We start from the raw sequence: 26,893 nt of genomic DNA on the forward strand, positions 1-26,893 counted from the left end.
TTTGTAGGACGGCTCGTAGTCCGCAACCCCCATACACAATCCTACCCAACGAGGCGGACTACAAGGTAGGAGTGTGAATGGGGGGCTTTACGATCCGTACGCAAACCGAATTAAAATTCCGTGCATCTGTGGTTAGCCTTACTCTTTGCATTTGTTTTGAAACGTACCCCTAAACTCGTTTCGCGGTTATTCGTACTGTCAAATTAAATTATAACGTCAAAGTCGTCAAACTGCGTTTCCATTGTATTGTAATGCATATAATATTAAACTTTTACTTACAAGATTTTGTGTTTCCGTAGTCTTTCCGCCTTTATAATAAGTATATAACCTGTTAGGTCAGTAATTGGAATAAAGAAACCAGTCTTAATTCCTGTGTGTCGTGACTGTTTATTCAATATCCGAAAGTGAAACCGCCAATTGCACCAGATCTAGCCGTAACCCTTGTGATCGTAAATCAAAAATTTGAAATAACAATACTGTCTACGTAAGAAAATCAATCTTTCTAAAATCAACCGTAAATATGTGGAACGGTACGTACTTTTTCCCATTATTGAATACATAATTTTTAAGGTTATAATAACATTCTAATGAAATAAATGTTTTTTCAGACCAATCAGCGGCCGGAGGTGGATTTTTTAATTCTCCTAGCCAGTTTGGAAATGCAAACACACCAAACCAGCCTCAAAAAACGGTATGCTATATCTCATAAAATTGTTAAGTTTAATTTAGCAGTTTTGCATTATGATTCCATATCAAGGCTTCTATATACATATAGGTATGCCAGTGATCAGTCATAGGGTTGCCAACTTTTTGGTGGAATATAGTATTTTCCAGAATATGGCATCAAAAATATAGTACATTTCAAAAGAATATATATATACGTGTAATCGGAAATATAGTATTTTAGTGTACTATATATTTCCAAAAGTATATAGTACAGAGAGCCAAAATAGTATTGTACAATACTATATAATATAGTACGGTTGGCAACCCTAATCAGTCATAAACCTACACTGAATCATAAACTGGCTACGTCAGTGCGGAAAGAGAAGAGTTGTGGAATGTAAGGGAGCTCATATATTCCACGACTCTTCTGTCCGCACACTCTAACATTCCACATAAATATAATTTTATATCTCAATAATAATAATATGTTGACTGATAACAACTTTTTTTTAATTTTATGACAATCAACAAATGCTTACACTGTCTTAATAATGAAAAAAATATCACTTTTAAGATGTTACTATGGGATGGAAATGGAACCTGCCTTAACTTCGGCTAACTCTCCTCAGCACTCAGCTTTTTATAGTTTCTGTAGTGGCAATTAAAAAATTCATAATTATGTTGCAATATCAGAAAATAAATAGCAATACTCTGAACAGGAGATTTAAATAAATCTCTGACTTATTATGTAACAGTTGAGGTTGAAATTTCTTTTGTAATAAATTTGTAAGTGCATTATCCATATAAGATAAGATTAGAGGGCACAGATGTATCACTTGAAATATAAATTGAAACAAATGTTGTGCAAGCCCAGTGTTATGAAATCATGGTTGGTTATATCTTATAGGGTCATTGCCTCAGTTCACCGTCCAGTGCCTGTTTCCATCCACTTGGCATAGTTGCCACAAAGAATTGTGTATAATTTGAATATATGCCCGAACGGTAAACTGACGCAATAACCCTACTTCTTAAGAAGTTGTCAAGCTTATATAGATTGCTGATTGTACTTGTATTTTTTTTTTCTTTAAATGTTAGGTGGGTATCGTCTTGGGTCATCCCATTCGTTTTTCGTCAAGTTCTTAAATTAGTCCTATTCTGCTTTCGTCACTCATTCTACATTCGTCACAATCGTCGGTGGCTTTCAATATAGAATGAGTGACGAAAGCAGAATAGGACTAATTTAAGAACTTGACGAAAAACGAATGGGACGACCCAAGACGATACTGTTAGGTGCTAAGTGTTTTTCTTGTGGCTTTTCTTGCCTAGAAAACAAAATTTTAGTTTGCTACTTTTTGAAATACCCTCTTGTCCCTGCCTCTTTCGCATTTTAACTAGTGTCCGACCGAAGGTTCGGTTTCGGCCAGTTTCGGCCAAAAAATCATGTTTCGGCCATAGTTTCGGTTTCGGCCAAAAAACGGCCGAACCTTTCGGCCGGGCCGAAACTTACGAAATGGTACTTCGGACAAAGACTAAAAGTTGGGGAATAAGTAGGACAACAATATTAATACCTACATATACTGATTTATGTATAGGTACAGAAATTAATTGGTTTATTATAAAACACAATTCCACTAATGAGGGCGCCACTGGACGCTCGACGCAGTCTTAAGAGGCTGTCAATACCTATAACGCGCACCCTGTCTAATTGTATCGAAGTGAATGAGATAGCACTGTCGCACGTAGCCGTTGGCCGAGTATCAGCTCGGCCCGAGTAGAACGATGTCTTTTTCGCTCTTATTCAATCACTTATTCAGTCATTTTCCTATCTACCTCTAATGGCAAATTTTAAGCGAGGCTAAAGGCTACGCTCAACTAGTGCCGCAAAGTTGATTTTCTCAATAGTTAATATTTTGCGAGGCTGAACAGCTGACAATTGATTAAAACGAAGAAGAAACCCCTTAAAAGTGTCCCCAGCACAATTTTTCATACGAATGCTCGACCTTAGCCTCACATTTTACCTCAATTTACCATTGGTTTGTGTTCCACATGTCCTCTACTTCAGCTTATCCTTTGGCCTCGCTGCGCCATGCTCGGCCTGCGGTCTCACTTTTAAATACAATAGACATTGGTTGGAGTCTGTGCTCAACTACTTATCCTGAAGCCTGAAGCACGGCTTTGACTTCTCATGAAAGTTCGCCTCACTGGGGCATTTCGGACTTTTAGGCCCAGGTGAAGATCGATACCCAGCCTTGCGATATTGTTAACAAAAAATTTCGCGCTCGCTACGCTCGCGTTTTTTGTTGACCCTGTATCTACATGTTAGCTTGACTGATGAATGAATAGAGTTAGACCAAGAAAATTCTACAATGATTTTGATAGCATACGCAGTGCAAATGTTATTTATACGTCACAATTACATAGAAGTTTTGACGTTTAAAATAACACTTGCATTGCGTGTGTTATCAAAAGCGTTGCAGAATTATATTGGTTTAACTCTAGTAATTTTCTTAAAAAACTGCTTAAGTAAGTTAACATCAATTTCAAGGACATTGGGTGTTGATGCCCCATAATATGTGTGTAAAAGCGGTTTTATGACAATTTTTTCAACGATTTTAACAAGTCTACAAAAGTTTCGGTTTCGGCCGAAACTAGAGCCAAAGCCGAACATTCGGTTTCGGTTTCGGCAAAAAAACATGTTTCGGTCGGACACTAATTTTAACCAAAGTGACCTTGTTATAAGTAGGAACAAGGATGGCTAACACAAACATAGAATTATTTAAGTGATAGATACGCAGATAAAAAAAAATCATTGAATGTTTGGGGTCCCTCGCAAAGATCATCTGGCTTGGGTTGTCTTTAGCAAAATATAAGGCCCTTCGATTCTAGTCAAGTCATCACATACATAGTGATTTCCTTTTCAACAGACTGTTGTCGGATAATTTAATGCAGCTATTACAGGGTAATTCTACTTATTTATGAGACAACCTAAATGTCGTAAAAAACATCTATATTATTTCAGGGCCGAAGAGCATCTCGCACGGCACCCATCGTAATCCGCCAGGCACTGCACAGTGGTGATGACGGTGTGAAGATATGGGGCACAGAAATACAAATAGTTTCTATTGTAGCGAGAGTCAGGAACATTCGGATGCAGAGCACCAAAATTACGTACACAATCCAGGATATGACGGGCAGGATGAGAGCTGTCCTTTGGTTGGACCAGGAAGCTATGGATGAGGATGTAAGTGTATAATTTGAACACACACATAATTGAGTCACCTTTATTATATCTTGCACAAAAATATCCAAATAAAACAAGTGTTATTTGCTGAGCCTTGTCAGCCATAATCTGACACCATCAAGGTATTAACTAGACTTTTTTTTGCTATGAACGGACCATAAACGCGCAGCCCTCTGCAGCATACGGCCATGCTTCACACATAATACATAATTACAGTTTACTTTGATATTTTGAAGAGTTTGTAGACATAGTTCAGTTATTTGATTTCTCAGTCACACCATTGAGTCAAGTTGATTAACTGTGAAATGTATGTGAAATGCCAGAAAAATTAGCTTACTTATACATATATATATTTTTTTAATTTTATAACATACAATTATGTTTGTTTCAGGATAAATCTTCACCCAAAGTCAATGTCAATGACTACATCCAAATTTATGGCAACGTGAAAACCAACAAGGGCAAAAAAGTGGTGATGATTTTTAAAATAATGCCCATTACAGATGTCAATGCAATTACATTCCATTATTTACAATGTATTAATAATAAGGTGAAAATGGAAGCAGAGTCAAAGAAGGTAGGTAAAATTATTTTATGAAAATTTGTAATATTTTGTAAACTACTCTTGGTAATGAGACTGAGGATAATCACACTAAACACAGACAGCACAACAATAAATATTTCCTTATTTAAAATGAAACAAAAACAGAAATCTTGTTCAGAACTCATAACTCAAGATCTTTCGTAAACATGTGTGCCTATGCCAAATCTAAGGGATCACATCATAACTAAAATCATAACCCGAAACTTAAATTCTGAATTATACTGGTCAACAACCTGCATCTCCTCTAAAATATACTGTTTAATTCAGGAAAAACCTGTTGCCAACTCAAACTCTACATTCAACGGTGGCCTGCCAGCCAATTCCATGGTCGGCGTGTCTGACAGTGGCGGCTCCGTAAACGGCCTGAACCCGCGCCAGATGATGGTTTTCAACCTCATCCGGGCCTCCACACAAGAGCAGGGTATCAGCAAGCAGGACATGTATGCGTCGCTAAAGGAACGCATGCCGCAAGTCGAATTCGAGTAAGTTTTTCGATCATGACATGTGATACCCATTTTTTGCTCAGATGTCTCAACACTGTTTGAAAATTATTTTTGGGTGGACTTGCCCTGACTGATATTACGGGAACCAAAAATAGGGCACAACCATATTATTTATCACAGACTTAATACGATAAATCGATCTAGCTAGGTCTTATCTCTGGGAAAACGCGCATTTTTGAGTTTTTATGTTTCCCGGGTCTTCTGGATATTGCTAATAAATAGGCATTCTTCCCCTCCAGTCACTTGACACAATGAGTTATTTTGCCGCTTTAAATTTTCTTAGCCAACTAAGTACTGCCTGTTGAAGGTAGCTAAAAGAATATGATTGCAAATAAATGCCTCAAAAATGTATGCATCTTCAGAAAATTTATTTTTATTTCAGAAACATTTTGGAATGGATGTGTGGTGAAGGTCACATCTACTCCACTATTGATGAAGAACATTTCCGAGCTACTGATGCGTTTTAACTTAAGTAATAATTATATACTCTCTGTAACCCATCTGCTGTTGAACGGCCAGTTATTTTTGTAATAAAGAAGCAAGTTATAATGTTTGATTTACTTTTATACCCACACTACCTCATCTGATAGAAATAAACTAATATTCATTATTAATAGGGATTATAAAAAACAGCACTGGAAAATATAATATTTATTCTTAAATAACAATCTCAGTTCATTCAATAATATACAGATCAATTGTTCTACATTTAGTTTGACTTATTTTATAAGTGAGTGTTTAACCCTTTGCCAGGCATAGTAAGATTTATCGACCACATATCAATTTAATTTCAACCTTAGAAATCCAAATTAGATTGGTCTATCGGGAAATGTGATTTGTTTTCAAATGAATCACCAAAACATTATTATTTAAAATATACTTGGATTTGTTGGAAAACCCTACTAGATTGGTACAACCTGGAAAAGGACTACCTTTTGAGCTCTGCATTTCAGTATTACTCAAATGCCACATGATAAATACAATATTGAACCTTATTTAAATGCAAAAAGGTTGACATTACTACACATGCAAATGGATTTTTTAATCTCTTGTTGATATTGGTTGGGGGCTGTCCATAAATTACGTCATCGATTTTTGACGATTTTGGACCCCCCCCCCTATAATCATCCAAAAATCATGCTTCAAATGACCCCATTTCCTCCTACTTCATGCTACCGTCATCCGATGTCCAGACCCCCCCCCCCCCCTAATTTGAAATGACGTAATTTATGAATAGCCCCTTGGTAAATATCCATCCAAAAGGTTAAATATTATTGACACAGAAATATTCATGCAAATAGAAGACACATCTACATACATATTTTAAAGTAAATAAATCTCTTCATAAAGTTGAAGGTGTCTACAGATGCTTCTAGTCTTTAGAAGTTTGTTAAACCTATTCTACACTGTATATGCGGTGTGATTGAGGTTTTTCCAGTGTGATAAGCAAAAAAAGTCTCATTTGCACTTCCCATGCACCCAAAGATTGGTATATGCATGTTTGCACAGCATCAACTACTGTATTTTGTCTGTCAATGGTTGATCCAGTATAAATGCACCCTTATGATGGAAGAATAGATTTTAACCTAGTCATCTTATAATTCATCCCTCAGTGCAGTGTTTCTGACTTCAGCCTTGGTGCCCTGATATGTTTGGCTCTCCAATTGCACATCTTTCAGTTCTTCTTGTTCCAAGAGATACTTCTTAGCCGTCCATGCCTGAGAGCCATCCTTAAACATGAAAATGGCTCTGTCATCAGCGATTAGGTACCTAAAAGGAGAAAAATATATTATGGTTTGGTAAACAGTTTGAAAGTGATACTTGTGAACAAACGCAAATTCTATATTAGTCCATATGAAGTTTGGGTATGGCTGACAGAGGTGACCCACCAAAATGAGGAAAAAGAGGTGTGTTCATTTAGTCAAATGTGGTTTGTATACTCACCTCTCTGCCTGTATGTGGTTACTCCACAGACCTGTTTGCCATATTTTGGTCAATTCGTCTGTACGCGCTCTTGAGGGGTTATTAGCCACCGTAACAAACATCATTACCGTCTGTCCTTTTTTAGTGGCTTCTAACACTGCTTCTGGATTCGACATATCCATTTTGGTTATGTCTATTGCCGGTGGCTTTCGAAGGTGTTCTGGCAGTTCGTCTTCAGGGAGGGGCTCTTCATCTTCTTCCCATTGATCTAGCAATCTGTAAAGGAAAATAAAAATTATACAGTAAGGCCCTGAATTTTTTCATGTCAGGAATTTCGAAAATAAGTGCAATAGGTACCTTTCCATGTCAGCTTCAGTAAAATCTGTTATATCTTTCTTAGCCCATTCTGGTTTCTCATCGGCTTTTTTAGAAATAACACCAGATATGCATATTGCTAGTAATATACATAATAGTTTAGCCATTATTACACACGATATAAAAAAAATACTAAGTAATAGTAGGCGGCAACAGCCTGCTAAACAACACGTAAGTACCAAAGAGCATATAATATACTATACATATATTATTATACTCTTTGATATAATCACTACGTTGGTAAGTACAAATAATGGGGTTGGCCGGTGGAAGTTTATTTTTTTTTTTTTTTTATGGCGTTTATTACAGTAGCCAGTGTCATGTCGATATGTATTAAATCGAAAATTTAGAAATTATAATGAGATAATTAATAATAGTTGCTGATTTCAAAAATGGTATATATCAAAGTTTCAATTTATTAAGTTCACAGAAAGAAGCTAGTGGAAGTGGAAGTTTTTAGCAGATGGCGCCATCATAGCTTGCCCTGTCAATCCCTAGAATTGTGTCAAATTTTTGTTTTTTTAATACCCTGGATGCCAGCCCTTTAAGCCAAATCTCATAGAAAAAGGGGCAAGCTATAATGGCGCCATCTATGCAAACCTTTGACAGTTGCCAACCCCATTGAATGAATGAGCGAATAAAAAACTAAATGTCAAAATTTTTCAAAAAATAGTTGCCATAAGAAAAATATCTTCTAATATTTTTTTGTGTAATGTTGGTAGAACTGTATGTCTAGTAAAAACTTGGCGAAGTTTTGTTGTCTCGTTTTACTTGGCGCATACGTTACAACACTAGTATATTTTATCTGTAGATTTGTGGCTAGAAAAAAAAGAATGACAGTAACGGAATTGACAACAAAACTAATTTCAAACAGGGCCGTTTATTTTGTTTATTTCAATATAACTTTGTACTACATTCTTGCTATTGGTGTTTTAAAATGGAATGTAAGACATTCCATAAAGGGAAGTACTATATTACCTTTAAACGAGGATTCGAAGACAGTAAGAGAGATGTTACTGTTACTATCATGAAGATTTTCGGCAGTGACAGCTTGGTTTGTATATTATTTCATCAAATCTACATATTCTTGATCAATGTATGATATATTTGTATGTAGATCGTAAAACTGTTGTTTTGTTACAGCGAATATCTCTTTCCGACGAGGACGACCCTACTTTTTTATGTATTCTCAATGTTTCGCGGTGCGACTACGAAGATCTCAAGAAGCAGCAAGGCCTGTTGATAGATTTCGATAATTTCCCCTCGCAGCTCGTTAGACTCCTTCAACAATGTGCATCTAACAATATGTAAGCCACATTTATTTGATATTCATATTGTAATCTGATTTCATTTGATTGCTTATTGTATCTCAACATGCGTCGAGGCATTGGTTGCTGATAAATATTATGTACAACATATAGTTTGTCAAAGGACTCATTTCAAACATAGACAGAGAGAATCATACTAGAGTCAGACCAAGAATAGTCTGCAGCGAATTTGATAGCCCATGCAGTGGAAGTGTTATATTAAACGTCAAATTTCTATGAAATTATGACATATAAATGACACTTGCACTGCGTGGACTATCAAATCCGCTGCAGACTTTTTTTGGTCCGACTCTATCTTTGTCTTACACTAGTACTAGCACCCAAAAGAAAAGGATGAGTATAGTTTTCCTGGTGCTTACTGACTGACAAATTGGTTTGACCAACTATATTTGGACATAATATAGCATAACGCCTCCTAAACTAATATGTAGCAAGGCACATAGACAAAGTGTTTTTTATTTATAAATAAGTATCTCCAGATTTTCTTTATCTGGTTGAATTTGTACAATGCAATTAATTTGTATTTTTACCTTACAGGTTCCTGATTGTACAACAAACAAATCCTGTGCAATTTTATTTTGAAATTGTAGAGCACAATGAGTTTAGGCGTTTAGTTCATTTGTCACTGAAGACAGGGCCGGCTACGGACGCAGATATAAAGCAACATATGGCTGACACTATCAATAATTTAAAGGTAATTTTAGCATACATTGTCTTATCTACTTCTGTAAGACTATTTTTTTTATTAGACTTGTCCTGTATCCAATTTCTAGAGCCACTCTACAGTGGACAACTTCCAGAAATTTGCTTGTGTCTTGCCGCAGTTTAATTCATTTTTGTTTTATACCCTAAGAATTTATTTTAAACTCCATTATAATATCGAACCTGGGCTCTGAAGCAGCAACTGAAAATGCACACATGTGACATTAAAAACATTTACATACAAATATTTTATTAATGTTTTCAGAATACATTGGCATCTTTTAAAAGTTCAGCAACCAGCAGTGAAGTGATGTGGAAGGAGAAGTGCATCAAAATGGAGCAAAAGATTCAAGAGTTGACCAACAACTTGGCTGAACTGAAAGATGAAAGGAGAAAGAGTGAAAATGAGTTTCAAGAAGCATTGAAACAGGAGAGAGAAAGGACAGCCCAGGTAGTATAATATGACCAATTCAGTGCATTTTTAGCTTCTACCCGAGACTTAGTCTATGTAGAATGATGATTTATGTGATAAAAACTATCTTATTTTTTGCCAAATTTCATCTAAATCAGTTCCGCAGTTTAACTATAAAGAAGTAACGGACTTAAATTTGCATTTATAATATTACTATGGATTGTGATTGCCCATGATTTGGATTGAACTTTTGCAAGGTAAAAATAATATTTTGATTATTTTACAGATTGTGATTTGTAAAATGATCTGTTGATGATATTAAAATATTCTTAGTTCACAATTTCAATTATAAGTATTAAAACCCAGTCATGTTCCAGGAAAGACTTCAGTGGCAGAAGAATGCAGAAATTAATGCAAAAGCTCAGCTTGCAAGTTCAGAAGAAGCCTTAAACAGAAAAAACAGACAAATAGAAGAGCTAAATACAATATGCCAGCAGTTAAAAGATAAAATGGGACACTTGGACAACCAATTGAGGTATTTTAAAATCACTCGAATCATCACCTTCATCATAACAGCCTTATTATTCCGCACTGCTGAGCATAGGCCTCTCTTTAAGAATGCTACTGGTCCCGGTCCAGAGCTTGTCTCATCCAGAAGTGACCTGCAGTCTTCTAAATCCAACCAATGAAAGAATGGGTGCCAGGCATTCCTTTCATCTGAAACTTGAATATAATTAGTTATATTCTGATTCTTGCATGTTTATACGTCTGTATTTGTTGCAAACATACATACCTTTATTAAATAGTCTAGCTCAGTGGTTCTTAACCTGTGGTCCACGAATTTATATTAAACAGAACAAACTATTGTTGAGTACTTTTGTAGGTATTACCTTCCAAACAGTAGGTGGTCAATAATAATTATGTTGAGCAGGTATAACTCTTCATACTGACTGTTCCTAATATTTTTTTCTGTAAAGTTTTATTTACAAGATTTATGAATTATTATTTGTCTTATTTCAGTGAAAAATCTCAAAGGTTAATGCTGTTAGAGGGAGAGGTTCAAAAGTCACACATAGAAGTGGCTACATTAAAGGCAAAAAATGCAAGCTTAGATAGAGAAATTACTGAAAAAGAAAAGCAAATTAGCAACTTGAACACAAGATGTACCTACTTAGAAAAGGTAAACAACTTACCCCCTTTTACATAAAACTTTACGGACCTGATTTAAATTATATTTTATCCCTTTCTTACAAATACATAAGTCAAAATGACAGATAAAGACAAACGATTTAGCTAATTCAGGCCAGTAATGCGTTTATGTACGCCATTAAAATCCTTTGAATATTTTTACATGAAATACAATGTGTGACACAAACTATTTTGATACTTATGTATTATTAGAGTTAGACCAAGAAAAGTCTGCAGCGATTTTGATAGCCCACGCAGTGCAAGTATTATTTTAAATGTCAAACTTCTGTCAAATTTTGTCATATAAATAACATTTGCACTGTGTGGGCTATCAAAATCGCTGAAGACTTTTTTAGGTCTGACTCTAGTGCTGTCTTTGTTTTAGATTGGTAAAGAGAATGCTGATCTTGTTGCAGAGCTGAAAAATTCGTTACATATAGTTAAAAAAGAAAAGGTAAGAACCTATAAAGGTATGAGATGTTATTTTTGACATTTAGATTTTATTCTAGAAATTCTAGACTAGTATTTTTTATACATTTTTTTAATGTTTGACGATCCTTTTGTGAAATTCTTAGTGTTCAATTTGATCTGTATAATAATCCAATGTTATTATGGAATAATATTAACATCAATAAATTGCTCTGATAATTAGATTAAGATTAATTACGATTCATAAGAGCTTGTTGCTAGGCCTACATGAATAAAGTATATTTTGAGTTTGAGTTTGAGATGTGATAACCTATATGTCTAAGGCCCACAATCCTACCCATAGGATTAATTACTTCAATGTAATATAAGACTGCACCGACCGTCCAGTGGCGCCCTCACTAGGGGGATTGTGTTTTCTAATAACCCGATTCATCACCTAAACGGCAAATGGTGGCCACTTTTATCCGTTTTGTTGATGAAGTCAGCAATAAGTAATAAAACTATATCACAGACCAAAAGTTGGGGAATCAGTAGGACTACAACAGTAATATACTGGATTATACAGAAATAAAATGGTTTATTAGAAAACACAATCCCCCTGATGAGGGCGCCACTGGAAGGTCGATGCTCTCTTGAACCCCTTTTCAATTAGAACGGAGTTTTTTTTTTCTTTTGTTCCTATTTCAAAACAAAAGAATATTCAACCACATTTCCTACACTATTGAATTAATGTATAAAAAATGATTAATTTTATACTTTGCTTTCCAGATAAGAGTAGAAGAAAGACTAGCTCTAAGTGAATCACTAGCGAATAGAAACAATGAAGCTGCAAATTCAACTTCAGAACAATTGCTGAAGGCCAACCAAATAATTTCGAAACAAAACAATGATATCATTGAAATGAAAGAAAAGGTAAATTTCATTTCATTCATCGTTTTTTTTTATAGTACCTACCGCTGGAATATTAAATATTTTGAATTATTAAATATCATTCCTGAGAATTTAACTGATAGACATGCTAAGCGTCACTTGTACCATTCCACTAACCCGGGGTTACCAACCCCTAAACCTAAACCTGGAGTTACCATGGTTACCAGTACAATTTGACACTGGGTTGACAGTTAAACCGCTTAACCCCGGGTTAGTGGGATGGTGCAAGTGGGCCAAAATGTGAAGAAGACATGCATGCATACAAAACTTTGTACCTACGTCAACCTACACGTATTCTACGTAACCACAGCTTCAATAGATGGCTCTGTCAAGACATGTTCACACGTCTTCAATCTGTTTCTCAGATTATTATATTTCTATTTTTAAGGCAATTATACATTTATGTTACATAACTGTTTAAAATAAATATTTCAGATACTATGTCGAACAGCTATAGCATTAGAACAAGAAAAAGTCATAGAGAAAAACAACAAAGAAATTGAGGAGCTCAAGTCTGAAATAAATATTACTAAACAGAACATTGTCAGCCTCAAAACAGAATTGGACAAGCTGAAAGAAAAGTATGAAATAAATGAGGCGGCTTTGAAGGATAAAGAAGAAATGATACAGAATAATAATATGGGTAATTTATCTTAGTTTATTGATATTTTGAGTATTAGAGTCAGACCAAGACAAGTCTGCAACGATTTTGATAGCACACGCAGTGCAAGTGTTATTTTAAACGTCAAACCTCTGAAAATATAACACTTGCACTGCGTGTGCTATCGAAATCGATGCAGACTTGTCGTGGTCTGACTCTATGTCTTTGTTTTTGTGTCAGAGATGAGTAAATATTAAAAACGGTTGATCTCCTCAAACTATTTTGTACCTATTCCATATCCGGAACTCAAAACTACCTAATTTCATCTAAATCGGTAACAGACAGCGTCACATTCGCATTTATAATATTGAAACGATTGGAATTTTTTTTTTTGTGAGGAACATTTTTTGTAAGTACTTATACCAATCTCTGGGCTATTTTAAGAACCTAAGATTTTCACAGTGATCCAATGGCTGCATAAAAAAATGGAAGACACTTGCGAACCAATCAGTGCGATAAGAAACAAATCATTCAATGGAGCCGCCAAACACAGCTCGACGCCGCACATTCAACCAAATGAGAATTCAGATCTCGCTGAGGGCATTTCAGAAGAATCTATCAATTTCTATGCTACATCAAAATTGTAAGTGTTGAGTTGTCTATTTCGCTAATTTTGATTTTATTTGTACTCTTTTGCATGCTGAGGATTCAAAAGCGGCGCTCACATCGCAACAAATGCCGATTTTGTGGTTTATATTGCAAATTTAACAAACTTTTTTTTTACTTTGTGTATGTTTTGCATCTGTCCTGATCCTGAGCATAACGGAGAAGCTTAGTCGCTCTAACGTATTATAGCAAGTGTATTATTCTAGGTCTACATTTGAAGGAAGTCCTTTAACAAAAACTCAAGATAACGGAAACAACATCGGCCTAGATCCGAAATACTTAAGACCGGCTGATGACAAAGCAAACAAGACTGCTAAAGGTATATTTATTATACATTTTGTTAAAGTTTTCTTATCAGCCCCAGCCTGTGTTTCATAATAAAAATCTTTGTTTGCAGATTGCGGATCACAGAAGTCCGTAAAAGGAAAAGAAAATGACAAATTCAGTTTACCTCAAGTGGACTACAGAGAAAAGAAATCCTCGCGAAAAAGTACGTATCGGGCAACACCGGTATCTGCATATTTTCCATGAAAAATAAATTCCAATGTGGTGTTAACACATTTAGAGCCAAGAACCCGATTGTCGGGTACACTGTTCGTAGTGACTACGCGCTCCATACGGCGAAGACGTGGCTACGCGCTACGAGCGTAACCCGTAGCACTTAGTGGCAATGAATGTCTTAACATCGGCGGCGCTACCATTTCCCTTAGAACAAGGGTCGGCAAACCGCGACTAGGCTCTTTGGAGGTACAACTGCGGCTCTTGAAGTCACCCATAAAATTAACCCTTGAGAGTTCTTACACCTCTGAAAACAACGTTTGTGGCTCTTTGAGCATCCTAAAACGTGATTTCTACTGGGGTTGGCACTCTTCAAAGTTACCGACCTGCCTTAGGAAAAGGGTTACCAACCTAAAATAAAATGAGGTTGAAGGCTAAAAGCAGTGGGCCCTTCTTTCCCCAACCAGAGAATGGTTAACAGTCGTATATACGAAAAAATCACACCTATATAATATTGTGTTTCTGAGAGATATAAATCGGAATGTCTGTTTCTACATTCGCTTTAAAAACAGCGAAAGACACGGGCAAGTGCGGCCTGTGGACATATTTCGGGGACACCTTTTCAAGTTGACAGAGAATTTCAAGAGGCATTACATTTTAAAGTTAGAAGGGTTTTAAGGAATTGCTAAAATAGCAGTGATATCCGACTTTATAAATAAAGATTTATTTATGACATAGTGACTAACTATATTATGGCCATACAGAGTACAGTGTAAAATAGCGATGTCGTGTCGCCGAGAAACAAACAAAACATGCAGCATTTGCGACATCACCTACATAACGACGTCGTATATTGCTCTCGTTATTTTAAGTTTTTAGACATCGGAATTGTAATAAAGGATAATTTATTAAATATTAGCTAATGTAATGTAATGCATTTAAGCCGAGCAAATTATTGATTCGGAGACTAGTTAACCGAAAATTTGAATGGTGGCGTTTTGGCGAAGTGTTGCCACGTAATTAATATTTCGGTTAATTTTTTAGCCTGCTAGTTGTTGCTTTTTTACTCATGCATATATTATTATATAATACCAAATACATATGAAATATAAATAAGACGCAAACAAAATCAAGTGTTTTATTTCCTAGTAAAAAAAGAGATAAAAATGCCTTGACTCCCTGTCAAAACTTGGTTTAAAAGAATAATACCAATAGGGTATTTTCCAACTAGTCAAATCAGTTACTTTTTTAGAACTGTCAAAACACTCAAAACGATTTGTTAATATGAAATTTATATGGAAGTTTACATCGTGGCGTCACGGTCAACTCACCTACTTTTTATATTTCTATCCGATTTATTAAATAGAACTTGTGTTTAAAAATAACTCCTATCTGTGTTTTTCTAATAATTATCAGGTGCTTTATTTTATGCAGGGTGTAAAATAATTTATTTTAAATACAGTATAATACCCTATATAACTAATTTTATCAAGGAGTAACGTCTGCGAGCAATACCACAAATTTTAACTAATGGAAGAATTCATCGCCTCCGGCAAGACTTGAACCTGCGACCTTTCGGAACACCGGTCCGATCGCTACCAACTGAAATTGACAACAGTAAAAAAAAATTGAAAATTTCTGACCAGAGAAGGCCTTACGTGTGGTACTATACAGCACGTCCACGGATGATTTTATTATTTCTTTTGCGGTACCTATTCATGAAAAGAAATGTACTTTTATGTACTTATGTTTTTAAAAAATGTACTCGCACGGTTTTGGCATAGCGACATAGGTCGTGGTCGTGCTGAGTAGATACTCCCTGGCACGACCACACTATATTTATGGTTAATTTAATGGTCAAATGAATACAAAACAAATGTACTCAAATTGTACTATCATTATTAAAATATCATAAAAAGGATTATAGAAACAGTAATGATGTGGCTTTTGGAACGCAGCTCTTGCCAAGGCGTAAAAAAAAAGAACGAATGAACATGAACTGTCAGATTGGATAAGTATGTGTTGGGATGGGAAGGTCAATCACAAGTTTTTTGAGTTGAGTGATTCATTATCGAGGGGTTCAATTATTTTGCTTCCTGTTATATCAAATTTTAATACAATAAGATACAGTGCCATTTAAGACAATCAAGTGTTATACCAGTATGATAATAACAATGTTGTTTTACACGAGTAAAGGCTACGAGTGAATTGTTCGATGGAACGAATATTGTAAATTTGTGTTTGTGTATGGAAAGTACCTTTCTGTACAATGCCTTTCGACTTTTTGTGTTGTGTGAGGCCGGGGGTGGAGGATGTGTGCGAGTTAGACTATTCCCACCAGTCCTTGACGGACGTTCCTACGGAAGTGTTCGTCTATGAAAGGACGCTCGAGACTCTACTGTGTAATAGCAACCGTATCAGTGAGTTGCCGCGCCAACTGTTTATGTGCCATGGCCTGAAGCACCTGGATCTCAGTGACAACGAGCTCCAAGCCATCCCTACGGCCATCTCGTCCCTGGTCAACCTTCACCACTTCAACATCAGCAGGAACACACTCGCTTCGTTACCTGACACCATGAAAGCCCTGAAGTATTTAACATTCTTAGATTTATGTGTTAACCCTTTGGAAAAACTTCCCGATGCCATCACAAATCTAATTGCTTTGCAAGAATTATATCTAAATGATACCTACCTTGAGTATCTACCAGGTAATTTTGGACGACTTGCCAATTTACGTATACTTGAGTTAAGAGATAATTATTTAATGATTTTACCTAAATCTCTTTCTCGCTCAACTGAACTTCTCAGACTTGATTTAGGTCAGAATGAATTCCAACAATTCCCTGAAGTGATTGGAAGATTTACAAAGCTGAAAGAACTGTGGATCGACAACAACAGTCTGACAAGTATACCTAGTGTAATAAAACCTCTGGAGAACTTGATACATTTGGAAGCTAGCAATAATATGATAGAAGAGCTTCCTGTAGAAATTGGTTACTGTTCAAAATTAATAGACATCAGTTTATCAGCAAATACTCTCACTCAGCTCCCAGACAGCATCGGACAACTTGGCAACCTGACAACACTAAAGTTGGACAATAATAGGTTGTATTCTATCCCGGAGAGTATAGGCCAGCTCTCAAATCTAGAGGAGTTAATGCTCATGTGTAATTACATAGACAAAATTCCCTCTTCTATTGGTCTACTCAGAAAATTACAATATCTCAACATTGATGATAACATGATTAGAGCAATACCTCCTGAGATAGGAAGTTGTTCAAAGTTATCAGTATTATCACTGCGAGCAAATAAATTGACTAAGGTTCCACCAGAAATTGGTCACCTTTCTTCCTTAAAAGTACTAAACTTAGTGAGAAATTCGCTGAACAGCCTTCCTCAGTCCCTACTGAATTGTGATAATCTTGTTGCCCTTTGGCTGTCTGAGAATCAAAGCAAACCTCTTGTGCCTATGCATTCTGAAGTGGATCCACATACCTATGAGCAAGTCCTCACTTGTTTCCTCTTTCCCCAAGTGCCTTTGACCCCCATTGAAGACAAATTGGAGAATGACAAATCTGAAAATGCAGAAATTCAGCCTTCTGCACGCCATATTAGTTTTGTAGACATGAAAGTAGCACCTAAAATACCTGAAAAGCCAGGTCAGTTAAGAAGAGCGCCAACACCTTATCCAAAGGAGTTAAGGGCTCTGGCCAAACACGCCAGAAATATTCATAAAGATGGTACACAAGATGTGTCGCCTCCTATGCAAAATGCTGTATTAATCAAAGCTGCTAAAATAACACCTACACTACAGCAGAGATTTGCATCTGATAACAAGAAAGAAATTGAAGATGAAAAAGATAATACAGATGGCAATTCTGATCCTATGAAGGTTTCTATGTATGATAATGTTACACCGGATAATGCATATGACAGACCTCTAGATCTAGAGAAGACCTACAAAAGTGTAGATCATGCATTGTACCCTGATAACAATGATGATGATGAGAATAACGATTTTAAACCTGGTAATCACTATAACATGTCACAGAAATCACATTCTGGGAATGAACACAATTCTGAAGTTTACTCTTCGAGACAGGAACTTGATAGGAATATTGTTCCGGTACCTCAAAATGTATATGCCCATATGGAACCTAAGAATTATCATAATAGCAATGAAAATAATTACCAAAGCAATTTTAATAGGGTACATAGTCAACTACAAAGATTAAGTTTAACCTCTCAAGATAGACGGTCAAATAACGAAACCATAATATCAACACATTTTGATGACAACACTTACAATCACAGACCTGTAATAGACAATGCTAAAAATTTTGAGCCTATTTACCATAGAAGAGAACATCCCATAACGAAAGGAAATCACCATGAAAGAATTTATGAAACTGAGAGCTATGGTTATGCTAATGACAAGAACTACAGCCAAAGTAATTACGACTGTTACAGCTATCACCCTCATGGCAATGCGCCAAACCCGCGAGTACACACTATTAGCCAGGTCGTCAGCTCGACAACTATGCCTAATTTGAGTAACTACAGCAGCGCCTATCCAGGCCCCACTGTAGATAGTCATCATTATTCTACATCATCTCCAAATGCCAATATTTATGGAATGTCAGCCTCAAGTCCTACTTACATCCCTACTCAGTCGCCAGAATTGTATTCACCAACAGGGCATACAAATACTACTAATCCATACAGGATGACGAACACGCCTCTTATTTCGGATGACGGTAGTTACAATCATGTACACGCTCCTTCTACGCCTAATATGTATGATTTGTATGACGCTATACCAAGTCCGTCAATGGGAGCTCCGTCGAACCCACCGAGTGTGATAAGCCATCGCCACAGCCCAAGCAGTGCAATGTCTGAGCCGGTATACGGTAGAGGGCAGCCTCCGCCTTACCATATAGTAGCTCCTTACACGAAACACGCTCAATATTTCAATGGAACGGGTGGATAGTGTTTAATGAAAGGAAAACAGAAGATCTTACACAAACCCTGCCCATATCATCAATAACAGTACTTAAGCGGCAAGTGTTAGTGGTCTGATGTCTGTTTTCTAGACGTGCAATTTAAATGTGATACCTTCATATGTTGAAGTTGAAAAGGAAATACTGAGGTGCTACAAGATGGATTTTATTGTTGGAATGTGTCCAAAGGGATATTTTTATGACTGTTTCTTTAGTGCGATGTGAGTGCTTCATACGTTTATCGTGTGCTCGGAAACAAAAACCAACCGTTAGTCACTGCGGTAGTGAAAAGCTGTGGTGTACAACGGCTGGAATTACTTCCGAGCACTGATCTAATTGATCATGATTGTAACTAAAAGCCAGAAAAATGTGGCACCTGGCGTAGCTATTGTCAATCGATGCCAAAGTAGTGACTACAGCTACAGTAGAGTAATTACTTACCTAATTAAATTGAGTAGGATATGGCATATATGTATATGGCAAACTGTAAAAACGAGCACTCTAGGTGACAGCGTAGGTACTGGTTTAGTACATTGTGTAACAACTATGTTGTTTCATTATACTGTTATGAATATGATTGTTAAAGTAATAATTAAATTGATAAATAAAGCCTGCACAGAAAGTCGTGAAGCTCAGCTATATGTCAGCGTAATCGTAACCATTTCTTCTCACTGACAGCAGAGACGAGTTAATAATAATACTTAAGAACTGAAAATATTTATACAAAGTTGCGTACTATAAGAGTTTCACTACGTAAGAGTATAATGTAGGTATACGAAAGAGAGGTCCTATTGTGGCTGTACAAAATGTATGACCTGCTAAAAATATTATATACTCCAAAGGAAGGATATACCTGCAGTCATTAATACCTACTATAATGAACTCAAACACTTCTATCGCTTATTATTATAAAAAAACATATCCGAATTGTCGTTACGATTTTATTTTATGAAGAGCCTTTAAAACTAAGGTTTTACTCCGGGTAAAACCCAAAAAAATACAAAATTTTCTTGTGCTCTCACAAATTTTGATAACTGCAATTATTAACTGCTCTGATTCAGTAAAAATTTGGCTGATAATCCGTCCGCTTCCCGAAATTGGGCGAGCGAAAACACCCATAAAACTTTTTATAAGAAAGTTTTCTGAGCAGGCATTGCATATTTACATTTTATCTATTACAATGTTGAAATGAAGGCTTGCACTAAACATTTTAAAAATATTTTTGTAAAATTTGTCTCATGTGATATGATGTTTGTATTGTATATAGAACTAACTTCAAATATATATTTAATTTTTACTGTGTATAATTGGAACTAACTCTTATCTTTGCATTTCATTACTATATTTCTGTATGTATATATACATACAATATATTTAAATGTTTTGCCAGGTGGCGTATCAGGGTCGCAATTGTCTTTGACAGGGGTCAGCACACCGCGGCTGTTCTAGTTTAATAAAAAATACATTTAGATTAGACAGACGTTGCTCATTGAAGTTCCTGAAACAGACGTATTTTTTTCCTTAAAAGACAAATGCGGCCATGAAAACGATAGACGCGCGGTCATAAATGAAAGATCTATCTTTTTACAGGGCCTAGGTATATTTATAGAGTGCGGAAAGAGAAGAGTCGTAGAATGTATTGGATCCCATACATTTCACGACTCTTCTCTTTCCGCACAGACTCTATTTATAAATCGTTCGCATTTTGTCCTAATTTTTTAATTTGTTCATAATCAACTGTTAATAACTATTAATGTAAGAAAGATGCAGCCTAGCCTTGTTTATGGTATGGTAATATGGTGGAAGTTAACCCCTGATAATTCAAATTGGCCGCTAGAACCCAATAATTAATTCCTAAAATCCATGATTTAATAATCGTACTTAGGTAACAGTAAAAAAAAATCAATGGACAACTCTCCGTCTCACATTATACATACAATTGTAATTCAGTGAGAGATTTATACAATACCTATGTAAAAAGAGGTTGACTATGTATTTATTTTGGCTAAGTAAGTGACATGTTGTAATATTTATTTAAATTTAACTGCCGAAGATTTATTTTAATGTGCAATTAAGTATTAAGCCTGATTTATCACAATTTGATAACATTTATTTTTCTATAAGTTTATTTTTGAATGTAATGCTTTAATTGTAAATATAAAATTTATTATTTTTTATAAGATGACGTCGCAATAATTACTTGAGTATTTTTCAATTTTAGTGTTAATTAACATTATTTGTGCCATTGACAAATTAACGCATGAAATTGACCTTTCCTATCAGTACCATAAAGGACAATAAAAACTTAAGTTTTATGATTTCTGAGAAGTTGTATATCATTGAAGTAAAGATAGGGCTCCAACATAAATACATTTAAAACATACGTAAATAGTTTAAATGACGACTAAAGTATTAACCAACTCTTTGAAATATTCTAGTCAGTATGCAATTAAGTTAAACGGATTTTGGTACATAAAGCTCTAATCGAAATTAAAAACATTGGGACCATTATAAGAGCGTCAAAATTATTCTACGTTCTTATTGTAATGTAAATACTTTTGTATTCTTAAAATGTTTATCATGTCCCACTAACGTGTGACACTGGTAATAAAAGTTTGCCTGATCTGTTGCAGTTTCAGTTTTAAAAGGTTAAAAGCTAAAATTAATAATTGAAAAACCTGATTTGTGGTGTAACCACAGGATCGTGATTAAGAAGAAGTAAGTGATAGTAGAACTTGTACAGTTATGAGTAGTACATTTGCAATGGTTAACTTAAGACCTATTAGAATTGTAGGACCAACATAAAATACACCCTGTAAGCCAATTTTGTCTATTTTAGTTTTAATCATTAGTCACAAAATGTATATGTTATCTCAGATACCTATAAGGGCTATACGTATTTTAAATTAATTGAATGTCTCAATTGGCGAGTAGTTTTAAACTATAATACGAACACATATTATTTTGAGTTTAACTAAAACAGTCCATAGTTTTATACATATAGTAGATATTATGCCTAACATAAACCTTTCAGACCGCAGGTTATTATTACAGTCGAGATATGTCGTTTCATTGAAATTGTACTTGTTACCAGTATAAAATATGTTTACGTATCTGAGGTATGCGTAGCAGGCATAATGGTATTAGTCATGAGTTTATGACTTTTTAATTAGTATTTTGTTTGCATTTTTCTCAAAATCCCTATCGCTTTAGAAATGCTTTATTTTTTATAAAATTTGTCCGAAGTACCTAACTTTAAGTACTTAACTTTCCCTTTCATTGAATGTAATATACATTTTTTAATGTCCTCGTATTTAATCTCATAAAATCCGATCCATTTATTTCATTTATTAGTTAAATAGATTTCTAAATCACAAAAAGCTATTTATTTTCGTAATTAAACCTATTTTGAAATATAAATGATTAGTCTACGTTTAGGTATCTGTAAATATTATACAATTTGTAAACGCATTTAAAAAGCACATAGCTAATTTAGATTTTGCACAAAGTAAGGTGGACCTCAAACACAATTAATAACATGCATCTCTTATTTCAACAATATATTACTTATTCCAAATATTTTACCATTTATTACTTGTCCTAAAGCATAAATCACATAGTTCAAAAGTCAATTGAATTGATAATAGTTAATTACATATAAAGTACTCTAGTAGATTGAAGACTTTGAATTATTTTGAGAGCAAGTCCCACCTTTCGTAAAAATTGGGATCTCTAAGTATCATTCTGTTTCTGTTTACCAGTAAAATAGAAATTATTCTATATCCAGTATATGTAGGTATATCTATATTATATTATATGTAACGGATGATATTTTTTGTAATTTAATTAAAACTAGGTACATTCTGCATAATTTATTAATTTTAATACAGATGTAATACAAAACGCTACATTCTGAAGACTGAAACCTAAAACATATCATTATTTTCTTGTTTTATCTTAAATAATTACGTAACTCTATAAAATTTAGTCTGTACTTAATTCTCTGGTCATTTCCATGGGGCAATATCTGCATTTATTAAAAATGATTCTAATCCGACAAAATAATGTTTATCTACAACTTTACTATCTTAATATACCTACCTGTATCTCTGCTACTTTCGTATAGAGTTATTCATTGTCGCAATGCATCCGTCGAAATTACCTCCACTGCAATAAAATATGTAATACCTAATTTGTACTTCACCTTAATGTTTAATTTTTTCATAAATAATCTTCTTTCTTGCAGTATCAGCTCTTATCAGTTTTGTATTCAAACAAATTTAACTTAAGTATCTACTCTTAAATATCACGTTAGAATTTACATGCGAGAATGATAAGAATAAGTCTTAAGGAAGTGTTTTCAGAAGTGATGGACCATTGTGATTGTATTTATTTATGGCCAATAGTATTTTTATTTTATTCCAATTTATTGTAGCTCGAACTCATGAGTATAGTTGGATTAAATAATCCAAAATGAGAGTTCTTGAATTTGTCCTGTTGGTGCAACCAGGGACAAAATAAGCTATATCTGGTTATGATCGCACTTAATGTGTAATTGTTATTTAGAGAATGATTTTCATAACTCATCTGCTCACTTTACACTAACATAAGTGTTTATGAACTCGTCTTTATCGAGAATATCTAGACATATTCTCTAAAGGCAATGAAAGCAATCCGATAATTGTAGATATTGATGTTTTAAGGACCTGGCTAATTAAATGATACAAGGCACATAATAGTAACAAAATAATTGGTTAAGGAGATCTTTACAAAATAAATATATAAAGAGAATAAAAATGTATTTCGTTTTAAACTTCTAAGTGTACTTTTTAGTTTTTATACATCTGTCATATGTAACTACTTAAATACAGAAACTCTTAGTTATAGTTTGTACCTACAGCTCGTAAATATGATTTAAAACAAATTTTAATAACTTTGCTGTTGTACTGTTGTTTATGGCGGGATAACTTGGACTCCTTCTGGAGAGGCTAGTCAGGTATAGCACTAAACAGAAACGAGTGGAAGAAGAGGGGGGAGGCCTTTGCCCAGCAGTGGGACACAGTGGGCTCTGACTAATAATAAATATTACTGGTTTCGTTTCCGGGTAACAGGTCTTAGGTAGTGATGTACCGACTATTGATTTGGCCGACTAGCCGACTAATCGGCGCTCGAATGGCCGATTAGTCGGCCGATTAGTCGGCTAGTCGGCCAGATCATTAGTTTCGTATAAGTTCAGGTGAAAAGAATAGTTTTGCTCCTTTGGTTGCACTATTCATCATAATTTAGCTTGGCTAAAAGGTGTTCTCTACAGGTTCAAAGACCTATCACAAGAATCCTCGTTCAATTTCTGTCTTTAGTTATTTTATTTTGCGATCCTGAGCAGACCGTCAGTACAGCTTGTAGGAGGTATTTCCAAGGCTCTATTTCCCGTACTTAGTCGCCAGTTAAGAACCTATGCCCTGTAGTCAGCGTCTTTACGAGCAACGTGCCCTGAGTAAGTCTCTAAATTTTGCAATAACATTAAAGAATGACTCACGTTAGGTCGGGCCGTGTCCGGCCCGGAGCTTCCGGTGCATCGTTTTCTGTGGTCTATGACATGACAGGCGATCACGTGACGCTCGTGATCGCCTTTCATGTCATAGAAAAGTAAGCTCCGGAAGCTCCGACCCGGGCACGGCCCGGTCTAACGTGAGTCATCCTTAATAGTGCCTCATTGCTTGCTTGGCTCCACCATTAAAAAAAAAACAAAACAGAATAATAATAAAAAACATAACTATAGAACTTGCACATGAAATTACACGAGAATCAGTTGAGATCGACCTGTAGAGGAAAACACCAGCCCACCAACATATGATAACGAATTAACGATCAAACGGTCAATTATACGATCAAAAGTTTTCGTATGCACCCTGAATAGGTATTTTAGTAAAATAAACATAAAAAAACATATGGTAAATATTGACTGTTGATTTCTCTTTTTTTCTGTTTTTCTTTCACTGATAAAGTGCCGACTAATCGCCGACTACAAATGTGGCCGGATAGTCGGCTTTCCCGACTAGTCGGTACATCCCTAGTCTTAGGTGAAATATTTTCAAAAATTCAATAAATATCTTATACAAAACAAGTAAGAACTTTCGTGCGATAAAAATGCATTTAATATTTTTAAATGGTTGGACCATATTTTATGCTTCTTGACTATTGAAAGAAAGGCCATAGTCGGTTTTCCATAGTAAGTTGGCCCTTAAGTCAATTTGATTCAGGTTTTTTTTGTGAGTACCTCTTATGGTGAAGGATATTTTTGCTGAGTATCAACATCCTACTAGTTACTAGTGACAGTTTTTGACTTATGATTTTATTTTTTTTTTCTTTAATGTATTGTTTTTCGGGATGTATTCAAGCGATTTGCTTTCAATTTTTTAAATAGTATTCTTTATTTAGGTATGCATCGATACTCAAAAAACAAATGCCAGTTGTCATGTAAAAAAAAGGAAAAATAAATAAAACAAAAATAAAACATTTTTTTATGTCGTTGTGAAGTAGTGACACCTCTATTTTTTTTTTCTAGTTGTAGGCCAGACATTAGCCTACTACTTGCCTAAATATCAAAATTTTCCAAACGGTACTTCCTGTCAAAAATTAGCAATGTGTGTGGTCAAGTTCTGTTCTCAATCGGTGTTTTTCAATGTAGTATACAAACTCTTCGATTCTGTTTGCGATTTCTTATCAGGATGTCGTATTTAAGAGTAAAATGCCAATGACAACTTAATGTTTGTATACTACATTGAAAAACACCGATGAAGTACAGAACTTGACCACACACATTGCAAATTTTTGACAGGAAGTACCGTTTGGCAAATTTTGATATTTAGGCAAGTAGTAGGCCAATGTCTGGCCTACAACTAGAAAAAAAAATTAGAGGTGTCACTACTTCACAACGATAAAAAAAATGTTTTATTTTTGTTTTATTTATTTTTCCTTTTTTTTATATGACAACTGGTATTCGTTTTTTTAGTATCGATGCATACCTAAATAAAGAACACTATTTAAAAAATTGAAGCAAATCGCTTGAATACATCCCGAAAAACAATACATTAAAGAAAAAAAAATCATAAGTCAAAAACTGTCACTAGTAGGATGTTGATACTCAGCAAAAATATCCTTCACCATAAGAGGTACTCACAAATAAAAACCCGAATCAAATTGACTTAAGGGCCAGCTTACTATGGAAAACCGACTATGGCCTTTAGTGTCAACCGTAGTTTTAAAGTTTTATTTAGTATATGACATCTATTTTCAATAAAATAATTAAATTTATTTATTTCGCATTCTAAAAAAAACGATACCTATAAAGGAACCCACATATGCAAAATTTCAAACAGCCCCGTGGCGATGGCTTTCATTGGGTACCTGACTTACTATAATGAACGATACAAATACAAACAAAAATGTAACGTATGTTAATGGTAATTAAAATTAAGTTAATAAAGGGTTAATGGTAGCTTAGTAGAAAACTACTGAGAATAGAAAAAGAAACATGGTACAATGGTACATACTACATACGTAACGTAAAACAAGTAAAATTCTGGTAAGAAAAAATATAGATGAGAATGCTTTATCTTAATTAATGTACCTACGTATATTATAAGATTTCTAAGAATGTAATAGTGATTTTATGAGGTTATGAAAGATTTTATTTATTGAGTACTTAAAATGTTAATAAATAATAATGTTCTATTTCGATGACTAATAAAATAATACTAATTGATAATTAAATACTTAGGTATTTTCATTTCTCTAAAAGTTCATTGTCCCAAAAGTCGGCGGCTA

At 34.9% G+C, this 26,893-nt stretch overlaps 4 protein-coding genes across 4 annotated transcripts; 3 read left to right on the top strand and 1 right to left on the bottom strand.

The window, feature by feature from the left end:
• The first annotated feature begins 245 nt into the window (after window positions 1–245).
• Window positions 246–5,563, top strand: LOC134796006 (replication protein A 32 kDa subunit). The gene is made up of 6 exons (XM_063767907.1): window positions 246–530; window positions 609–691; window positions 3,686–3,907; window positions 4,299–4,484; window positions 4,779–4,993; window positions 5,397–5,563. Exons 1-6 carry the CDS (start codon window positions 521–523, stop codon window positions 5,479–5,481), a joined length of 801 nt encoding a protein of 266 aa, XP_063623977.1. The 5' UTR covers window positions 246–520; the 3' UTR covers window positions 5,482–5,563.
• Window positions 5,564–6,281: 718 nt separating this feature from the next.
• LOC134796566 (LDLR chaperone boca) lies at window positions 6,282–7,484 on the bottom strand. The gene is made up of 3 exons (XM_063768747.1): window positions 7,295–7,484; window positions 6,959–7,213; window positions 6,282–6,784 (listed from the first exon to the last, which is right to left on the bottom strand). Exons 1-3 carry the CDS (start codon window positions 7,417–7,419, stop codon window positions 6,610–6,612), a joined length of 555 nt encoding a protein of 184 aa, XP_063624817.1. The 5' UTR covers window positions 7,420–7,484; the 3' UTR covers window positions 6,282–6,609.
• A 676-nt stretch (window positions 7,485–8,160) lies between these two features.
• Window positions 8,161–15,072, top strand: LOC134796007 (spindle assembly abnormal protein 6 homolog). The gene is made up of 12 exons (XM_063767908.1): window positions 8,161–8,366; window positions 8,456–8,619; window positions 9,178–9,334; window positions 9,608–9,793; window positions 10,132–10,289; window positions 10,775–10,934; window positions 11,328–11,396; window positions 12,140–12,283; window positions 12,737–12,944; window positions 13,365–13,545; window positions 13,775–13,887; window positions 13,966–15,072. Exons 1-12 carry the CDS (start codon window positions 8,250–8,252, stop codon window positions 14,097–14,099), a joined length of 1,791 nt encoding a protein of 596 aa, XP_063623978.1. The 5' UTR covers window positions 8,161–8,249; the 3' UTR covers window positions 14,100–15,072.
• Window positions 15,073–16,066: 994 nt separating this feature from the next.
• LOC134796008 (leucine-rich repeat-containing protein 1) lies at window positions 16,067–19,822 on the top strand. Its single transcript, XM_063767909.1, has one exon. It carries the CDS (start codon window positions 16,336–16,338, stop codon window positions 19,054–19,056), a length of 2,721 nt encoding a protein of 906 aa, XP_063623979.1. The 5' UTR covers window positions 16,067–16,335; the 3' UTR covers window positions 19,057–19,822.
• The last annotated feature ends 7,071 nt before the right edge of the window (window positions 19,823–26,893 follow it).

This window comes from Cydia splendana, chromosome 13 (assembly GCF_910591565.1).
Source record: "Cydia splendana chromosome 13, ilCydSple1.2, whole genome shotgun sequence".
NCBI classification, from domain to species: domain Eukaryota; kingdom Metazoa; phylum Arthropoda; class Insecta; order Lepidoptera; family Tortricidae; genus Cydia; species Cydia splendana.